Source organism: Equus quagga, chromosome 7, assembly GCF_021613505.1.
Source record: "Equus quagga isolate Etosha38 chromosome 7, UCLA_HA_Equagga_1.0, whole genome shotgun sequence".
NCBI lineage: Eukaryota > Metazoa > Chordata > Mammalia > Perissodactyla > Equidae > Equus > Equus quagga.
The window spans coordinates 40,501,258-40,510,570 of record NC_060273.1 but is presented as its reverse complement, the minus strand read 5'-3'; the positions used below and the strand labels follow the sequence as shown (position 1 = coordinate 40,510,570).

Sequence of the window (9,313 nt, the reverse complement as noted above, 5' to 3'; positions counted from 1 at the left end):
ATGCTTGCCCAACAGTACCAACTCATAGTATGATGTACACTACTCTCTATTCTATTTCATCTTAAATGCTGTCAGGACCCACTAAACTGATTTCATCACCTACCACTAGGACACAGCAGGCAGTCTGAAAGCCTTGTTTGGATGAATGGTGAACACAAGAGGGACTTGTGATGTATCTATTTTTTTAAGGGAAGTTTTTCTTACTAGGAGGCAGGCATTTATTATAATATACTAAAATTCTGGACTCACACACATTAATGAAAGCAAATAAACGGGCTATTAGTAACTTCACATGGGTGAAAAAGGTTACTCAATCCAAAAGTTCCAGATTTTTCAGAGGAAATAAAATCTTAAACCTCAAGTTATTTACTGATCCTCAGAAAATACCACCCCCAAAACATCTGTCTTAAAGCTATGGATTAGTTCCGAACTTCAAAGGCCCACAGTTCGTTTTGTTTTTCCCCAAGGGAAAGATTCACCCTGAGCTAACATCTGTTGCCAATCTTCCTCTTTTTCCTCCCCAAAGCCCCAGTTCATGGTTGCATATTCCAGCTGTAAGTCCTTCTAGTTCTTCTGTGTGAGCCCCTGCCACAGCATGTGGTTTGGTGACCGGGAAACGAACCTGGGCCGCCGAAGCGGTGAGAGCCACATTTTAACCACTAGGCCATCAGGGCTGGTTCAGAGTTATTTTCTTCTAAATTATTATTTGAGCTTTTACACTCCATATACCACCAGTTCCAATTCATTTTAAATGAAACCACACTTTCACACAATGTTGGATTTGATATGACCTACAAATAACTTACAACTATATAATTAATTTTAAAATTTCAATGATTTAGGTAACTACAAAATGCCACAGATCACCATTTAAAATCTAGAATTCAAAGGCAGTCAGAGCCAAAAGTTGTTCTCTTCTTCATTTAACATTTGAAAAACCATAAAAACCTAAGTAATTTGTACTAAAATACACATATATGTATTAAAATACTTAATAATGATGATGTTAGTTAATACCAAACATATTTTTAACTCACTACTACTTCACATATGGTACAAGAGTTAAATGTGTTAAAAGTGCCTGGAAAAAAGCCACACACTCTCTAAAAACGAATATCCAAGAAAAAAGAGGAGGAACCGATCAATTAAGAGATTTAGTAGGCACAATGACCAAATGCAACGTGCAAACCTTGTTTGGTCCCAATTCAAACAAATCAGTTGTACATCAAAACTTATGACTAATTAAAGAAACCTAAGTATTTCCTGGACTATTCCTATATTGTTTTCAGATGATATTATGGTAGTATTTTTAAAAGTTTTTACCTTTGAGACTCATACTGAAGTACTTCTAGATGAATTAAATGATAGTGACATCTAAGATTTGCTTTAAAATAATCCAGAAGAGTGTAGGAGGAGAGTGAAGTGGGGAGGTACAGATGAAATAAGAGTGGTCACTTTTTAAAAAAGTGGGTAATGGGGGCCCAGCCCCAGGGCGTGGTGGTTAAGTCTGGCATGCTCTGCCTTGGCGACCAGATTTGTGGGTTTGGATCCTGGGCATAGACCTACACCACTCGTCAGCCATGCTGTGGTGGTGACCCCCATACAAAATAGAGAAGAATGGCATCAGACGTTAGCTCAAGGCTACACTTTCTCAAGCAAAAAGAGAGGAAGACTGGCAACAGACATTAGCTCAGGGCAAACGTTCATCGGAAAAAAAAGGGGGGGAATAGGTGCATGAGGCGGTCATTATATTAGATTTGATTTTTGTTTGCACTTTCAATTTTCTATAATCAAGTACCTGTTTGCAGATTCAAACACACCAACTATACAAAGTAATCTTGGAGACAACTGGGAAAAATTGAACATGGACTGGGTAATAGGAAAACTGGTGGTTAAACAAGAAAACCCCTGGGCTGGCTTGGTAGTTATAGGGGTTAAGTTCACACACTATGCTTCGGCAGCCTGGGGTTCGTGGGTTCAGATCCTGGGTGCAGACCTACACATCATTCATCAAACCATGCTGTGGTGGTGTCCCACATACAAAATAGAGGAAGACTGGAGCAGATGTTAGCTCAGAGCCAATCTGCCTCACCAAAAAAAAAAAAAAAAGCCATATCAATTAAAAACACATATTCAAGCATTACAAGTATTTAAGATAGAATGACAGGGTGCCTGGGCTTGGCTTTGAAATCTACCCCTCCCCATATGGTGCGGAAGACAGATGAAACAGGAATGGCAAAAATGCTGATAAAGGTAAAACTGGGAAATGAACAGAGTGTTTTATGGGTAGTTTTTTTTGAAAAAGTTCTGGAAATAGGTAATGGTAATGGTCACATAACCCTGTGATTACTGAATTATAATCATTGTGAACACTAGTGCTACCAAATTGTACAGTTAGAAATGGTTAAAACTGTAAATTTTATGTTACACATATTTTATCTCACAAAACAAACCAACAAAACCCTGGGTAACGGCCATCTGGGGGTCTGACACACCAGTCTACTTCTGTTTATGTAGGCACACGCTCAGAGCCATTTTTAAGTGTTAGGCACAATGAGCAACTGGTAAATTCTAGCCCAATTTAGACCACACTGAGGTTCCTCCATTAACAGAATTAGCTCAAGAAGCAATTCTTCATATTTTCAGACAGTCTCTAAAAGAACACATCGGCTTCCTGTGGTTCCAGCTCTGCCTCCAGAGCCACACTTTTCTTCCAGTTAACAGTCCTTTAGGGCTGCCAGGTGTTGTATCCCTGCGAAATCTTCTTTTTATCACAGACCTACACTGATCTCGAAATTGTCCCCAGCATGAATTAAGACAGGGATACCAAACCACACTGCTACTTGTTTCACCATGCACTTTGCAGTATTTAAAAAAGCCAGATTCAGGGCCGGCCCCGTGGCCGAACGGTTAAGTTCGCGCACTCCACTTCAGCAGCCCAGGGTTTCACCGGGTTGGATCCTGGGTGTGGACATGGCACCGCTCGCTGGGCCATGCTCGGGCGGCGTCCCACATGCCACAACTAGAAGGACCCACAGCTAAAAATATACAACTATGTACCGGGGGGCTTTGGGGAGAAAAATGAAAAATAAAAAATCTTTAAAAATATACAACTATGTACCAAGGGGTTTTGGGGAGAAAAAGGAAAAAACAAACAAAAAAAGACAGCTTCATTAGAGAATGTCTTTGATAAAGCAGTAAAAATGATTAATTTTATTAAATCTTGACCCATTTTTTAATATCCCATGTTATGAAACGGGGACAAAGCACTTCTGTTGCTACAAAGTACGACGGTTATCTCCCAGAAAAGCACTCATGCAACTGAGTTACAAGTTGAACTAGCTCTTCTCTTCATGGAACACCTTTTTTATCCGAAAGACGAATGAACAAACTATTATTCAGACTTCGGTACTAGGCAGACTTCTTGCAAATAAGTGAGCCTGTCACTTCAAGGAAGACTAACAGTATCTGTTGCCAATGATAAAATGCAGGTTTTCAAGCAAAAAACCAGAATTTAAGAAAACTTGTATCCATCAACACACGCTTGACAGCCTCCCAACTCTTGAAATTTTTCTGATGAAACTGAGGGTGATATTAATGAACCTGACTTTTGATACTGTATAATGAAATGTGTCAACATTTGGAGGACTTATATAACTCAGTGAACTGATATTTTCCAAATGACCAATGCATCATGTTACAGAACCATCTGCTCGTCAAGGATTCACTGAAAACATGACAGATCAGTGGATTTTAATGTAACAGTATGAAAAGTTTATTGATCAAGTTTCAGATTCTGCACTGTAACTACCCGTTATGGAACTACTGCCTGTCGAGTTTTGGTGTGGTAGCAAATAGGAATATCCACAATTACGTGAAGAGACTATTAAAACCCTCCTCCCTCTTCCAACTACTTATTTGTGTAAGGCTGGATTTTCTTCATATGTGTCAACCCCAGCCTATCTCAAGAGTGAATACAGAAGCAGGTATGAGAAACCAGCTGTCTTGTATTAAGCCAGATATTCAAAAGGCTCCCAAAATGCAACCGATTAATTATACACTACTGTGCAGAACAGGGAGATTACAGTCTCTACCTACCCTATGCTGGAGCGCAATGCTTAACTGAGGTGTTACGTTTTCAGTGGAGCACACCCAGAGGGCCCCATCACGAAGGAACGTTTTACAAATCACGGTATGAGGAAAATTTCAGAAAACTAAGGAGATTCAATTTAAAAAGCCAACTTAGACATTATAGCTGTTGAGTTTTATCAAAATCAAGCACTTACACTTATTTCGTGGCCTGAGTGCGCGGGCCTAACCAGCTGTACGAACGATGAAAAGGCAGAGAGGCACGGCATCCTCGCCTGCCCAACTCTCCCTCCCATTTCTAGGGGAAGCTGGAAACCGGAAGATGAATCTGACCCAGAAGTGATACTCGCCCCCCAACCCCCTTCTGCTTTGTATGTTCCAAGCTTCCAGGAAGGCTTCTTGGATTTGTGTGACGTCTTCCCAGAACACTAAGGTTAATTTCAAACAGAAGTACAAATTTAAAAAATACACTAAGAAAGTTTTTAGAAATATCAGAAGCATTTATATTGAACATTCCAAGCATAAATTCTGTAACAAATCAATAATTTACAAGAATGAATTACTCTGTACTTATTTGTATTACTTATGGTATCCTAGTCATAAACTGCTTTATGCCATAAAATGAACAGATTTCTCTTGGCTTTAGAAGTATAGCCAGGAAAGTAAAAACTCACTTCAGTTAACTCAAAAGAACTTTCCCCACCCCTACTAACCCCAAGGGAAGTATTTTAAGACATTAAAAAATTATAAATCAAGAGCAACCAATTATTAAGTACTTTTTAGGTACCAGATACTGTTCTATGCACTTAGACATGTCATTTACCCCACCAGCCCTCTATAGGAGTTTCCATCTTACATGTGGGGAAAATGAAGCTCAGAGAAATAAAGGAACTTGTTTCAGATCACACAGCTAATACATGGCTGAGCTGATACTCAAGCTCTGGAGCGCCTGATTCCAAATCTAGGGCTTCTGACTGAACTGTCTCCCAGAGACCTCTTGGCAAAACCAAGTATTCATATGACACTTTTCATAGGGGATACTGACTTGGAATCAAGCATTGGGAGACTAGGGAGTGAAGAGAAGGATGACAACAAACCCAAACAACTTGCCATTAGATAGGTAAATAGGAGTTTAGAATGAGCTTTTCAATACCTCTACAAATCCCGGTATCAGTGGAAACAGCTATGCTTTCATGCACGGCTTTCCTTCCTGCTCTAAGTCTTAAAATACGCTTAGAAACTTAGACAGATGCCAAGCTTAAGTGTTACAAGACTCAAAGGTTAGAATTCTAAACTCCTAAGCGGAACCTGATAAAGAATACTTCAATTTGTCGTTTGATCAATTTTTAGTAGCTACCATTTCAGGATTCTCAGTTCTTGCTGACTCCGAATTCCAAGCTGATCCTCAGGACTGATGGTTTTACAGGGTAACACTCGAAAGGTTTGGCTGCAGTTAGAAATGCAACATCAGTCTTACTTTCCACTTTGTTGCCAGTGGCAAATGAAAAACTGGAACCTCAGAAAGATAATTTAGCAAACTGCAAAAACAAAATACAGTCAAGATCTTGTGTAATCAACTCCTGAGAACTTGAATTTTGTTTTGGCTTGCTTTCTGAGCAACAACGGAGTCCCTGGTTCTCTCCTTGGCTTCTGGGGGCATGCGGCTACAGGTCGTCCAACAGTGCTCCCTGAGAACCGCACTGGCTATTACGTACAACTACAAAACAAACGGACGGGGAATGCATAGTTATTAAAACCAAGGTTTTAGATTATGACCGTATATTTCAAACCTGCTGTTCCTTTCACCTGTGACCCAGTGGTTTAGAGTTGAACAATTTAATCTAGCTAAGGTGTTGAGGTGCCTTAAAAAAGTAGCCAATGAGGGCCGGCCCCACGGCCAACCGGCTAAATTCGTGCACTGTGCTTGGTGGCCCAGGGTTTCCGGGGTTCAGATCCTGGGCATGGACCTAGCACCACTGATCAAGCCATGCTGAGGCGGCATCCCACATAGCAGAACCAGAAGGATCTACAACTAGAATGTACAACTATATAATGGGGGGCTTTGGGGAGAAGAAGAAAAAAAGATTGGCAACAGATGTTAGCTTGGGGCCAATCTTGAAAAAAAAAAAAAAAAAGTAGCCAACCCAAGACTAGCTTTCTATAGGTGGGATCTATAATGCTTAAGCATTGTATCTGAACAAACAGCACCAACACATCTCCTGATGTGAACGCTATTCAAATAACAACTGAAATGATCACTAAACACTATCTGGTCACCTAACCTACCATTGTGCTAAATTTCAGAGATCCCAATAACTGATATCTCCTGATCAGATGAAATTAAAACATGGAAATATGAAAAACGAAATAACAGTGACTATCTGGAATAGAAAAGCTTTGGCACAGACCACACCACTACATGCCCGGGCCTCTCTTAAATTTGCAGACCCACTCCAGACACTGTCTAAATGCACATACAAATTCACCAACAAGTGTTTAAACCTACTTTTAAGAATCTGAGCAATATTTCCTAGGTACTTTTACATGGCTATGAAATCAAATGGAAAATTCCAAGAAGGTCAGATGTAGAAGATGCTTAACCGTAAAGAGACTTTTTATTAGTTTAAGCTTGGGAGATGTAGAGTGCTAGCTACTATTCTCTCATACCAGTTTCTGGAGCACATCTGAGCACATGGCTAACACTTTCATTTGTCTTTTGATATCTGAAAACAACAGCATCTTAAGAGAATTTTACTTTTGATCACTTTCTATTGTTCAAGGCACTCTGTCAAAATTTGACAGTCACTAAAAGTTTAGCTTGAACAGTTCAAGTCACCAGAAGAGCTGGCAAATTTGTCAAAAGGCAGAATTAAAAAAAAAATCCCCAGGATTATTATAACATGACTAACTTATTGTAGTCCCAAACCAACTAAAACTCCTTGAATCTGCCTTAAATTGAACCACTTTGTTTAAGGAGTTTCCCTGGGTACTTCTGAATGTTTCTTGAAACCAGGGGGAAAAAATCTTAGTTATTAAATTTCAAGATGACTGAAGTACAAATTTGATGTTTAGAAACCTACCCCAAAGGCAATAATTTTACATGCCATCCAACAACTATTTCTTTTTTATTAGCAAATAAAATAGTCTTTGAAATCACAGGTGGCTCCGCCTCCCCAACTCCCATGTTCCAGTGTCATGAACATTATTGGGTACACTCCCGCACCAAAACAAGCCTTTGAGCCATTCCCAGACCAAGGTATTAAAAGATCATTCTTCACCAAAGGTACTTTTGGGATTGAAACCCCGGAGACTGGGCACCTCAGCAGGTACTACTGTGGTGTTATCCTGGGAAAGTAACCCTTCTGGAAAGGCCCAAAAGGCCAAGTGTGTCCTTGACCAACAGCAAGATGTTTATAACCTATCTTCTAAACTCTGTATGAATTAACTTGTGTTTACAAAAAATAATCCTGTGCGGGTTCCTGTAATTAAACACCATACGCTTTTTACTAAACAGTCAAGGATTTTTCTTTTAAACACGGTGCCTCAACTATCATATATAGTCTGTATACGACCAGAATCAGATTCCTTCTCCAGGTCAGAGCGAGACACTAAGGAGACATAAAATTTCCGGCCAGCAAGCACGCAGCACTTATCAACAAGGTGCTCGGACCCCAAAAAAAATAACAACGAAAGATGCTACGATATGTTTCCTTTGGTCGGTCTCCCCCAACTCTGGCCTGAATCGGACCAGTCCCGGGCTCCAGCCGCCAAATCCCTGCCTCACACGTAAGGGGAAGGGAATCGCCCCCCTCGGCCCGCCTCGTGGCGAAGGGGCCAGGCGCCTGCAGAGCCGGCGGACCGCGGGGCACCCGAGCTGGAGCGGCGGGCCGCGCCCCCACCCCCGCGCTGCAGCACCCCGCCGGCCTGGGGGATGGGGCTGGCGGCGGGCGCCCGTCCTCCCGGCACTCGCGCCGCTGCGGCCTGGCCCTGCGGCCGAGGCCGGGGAAGGACCACACGTCGTCGCCGGCCGAAAGAGAGGCAGGGATCCGACCCGCGGGCAAGCCCCAGGAGCCTAACCGCCGCCGCCCCCTCCCCGAGCGCGCCATTTCCAGGCCCCGGCCCTCCAGGCGCCTCTCCCGGCCTCCGCGGGCCCGCCGGGCCCCCGCCTCTCGCCGCCCCGAGCGAGCGCGGGACGGCCGCCGCCCCGGGGCCCTCGCCACCGCCCGCGCCGCCCGGGGCCCGCGCCGCCCGCCTCACCCTCTGCCGCCGCCGAAGCTGCTGTAGGCCCGATCGTCGTAGGTGTCGAAGTCCGCCATTTGCCTTCTCCGCTCCGAGAGGAACCAGGGTGAGCGAGGAAGGACCCCGCAATATAACTCCCCCCCGCCCCGCCGCCGGGGCTGTCCGCCGCACCGCCTGATCGCAAATCGCACGCACGCACGCGCGCGCGCGCACGTACGCCGCGCCGCGCCCGGCCTGGGCCGACGGGCTGCTGCTGTCCCGGCGCGCTCTGCGGCCCACGTGGTACCGCGGCGCGTTGGCCCGGCGCCTGGCCCGCGCCCCGGCCCATTGTGTGCTGGCCCGGTGGTTTTACCCTTTGCCGCCGCCGCCGCCGGCCCGCGCCCCGCCCGCCCCGCCCTCCTGTGGACGCGGGCCTGGCCCTCCCCCGAGAACCTCCGGGGCGCCCCCTGCGCTCTCTGAGGGCCCCTCTCCGGCCTGGCCTGAGAGCCTGCGCCGGCCCGTGCTTTCTGCGGTCGCTTAGGGTTTGGTCCTTCACACCCTGCAGGGACCCCAGAGGCCTGCCCCACTGGAATCCCCGCCGACCCCCTCTTCCCGGCCAAGGGCGTGCCAGCTAGCGCCAAAGTAAGGGCCACATCCTCCAGGGCGGAGACCCCGGAGCTGGGAACTCAATGAGAAGGCACAAGGGCAGAGGGCCTGGAAAGGGTGAGACTGGGGTCAGGATCCGAGGGCGCGAGGCGATGCGGATGCGAACAGGAATCCTGCCTTCAAGGGCCCACTCGCGGCCTGGCTATGGGGTGGGCCCTGAGATGAGATTAGAGTGTAGGTTGTCGTTGAACTAAGGAGAGTCGGCGCATCTCGCTTTTGCAGAAGTCATTGCACTGGAGAAGAATCCTGTCTTGACTAGAATTTCATCTAGCAATAGCAAAGAATGGATACCAATGAAAGTTAATTACCCGGGTCATTTCTCAGGTTTGTGATTGAGATT

At 45.0% G+C, this 9,313-nt stretch overlaps 1 protein-coding gene across 2 annotated transcripts in view; it reads right to left on the bottom strand.

The window, feature by feature from the left end:
- Positions 1-8,503, bottom strand: part of EIF4H (eukaryotic translation initiation factor 4H) — a 24,148-nt gene extending 15,645 nt beyond the window's left edge. For both annotated transcript variants that reach the window (XM_046666667.1, XM_046666668.1), the window contains exon 1: positions 8,347-8,503. In XM_046666667.1, the coding sequence (XP_046522623.1) occupies positions 8,347-8,405 (59 nt within the window). In that variant the 5' untranslated portion in view covers positions 8,406-8,503. The remainder of the gene's footprint in view (positions 1-8,346) is intronic.
- Between the last annotated feature and the right edge of the window lie 810 nt (positions 8,504-9,313).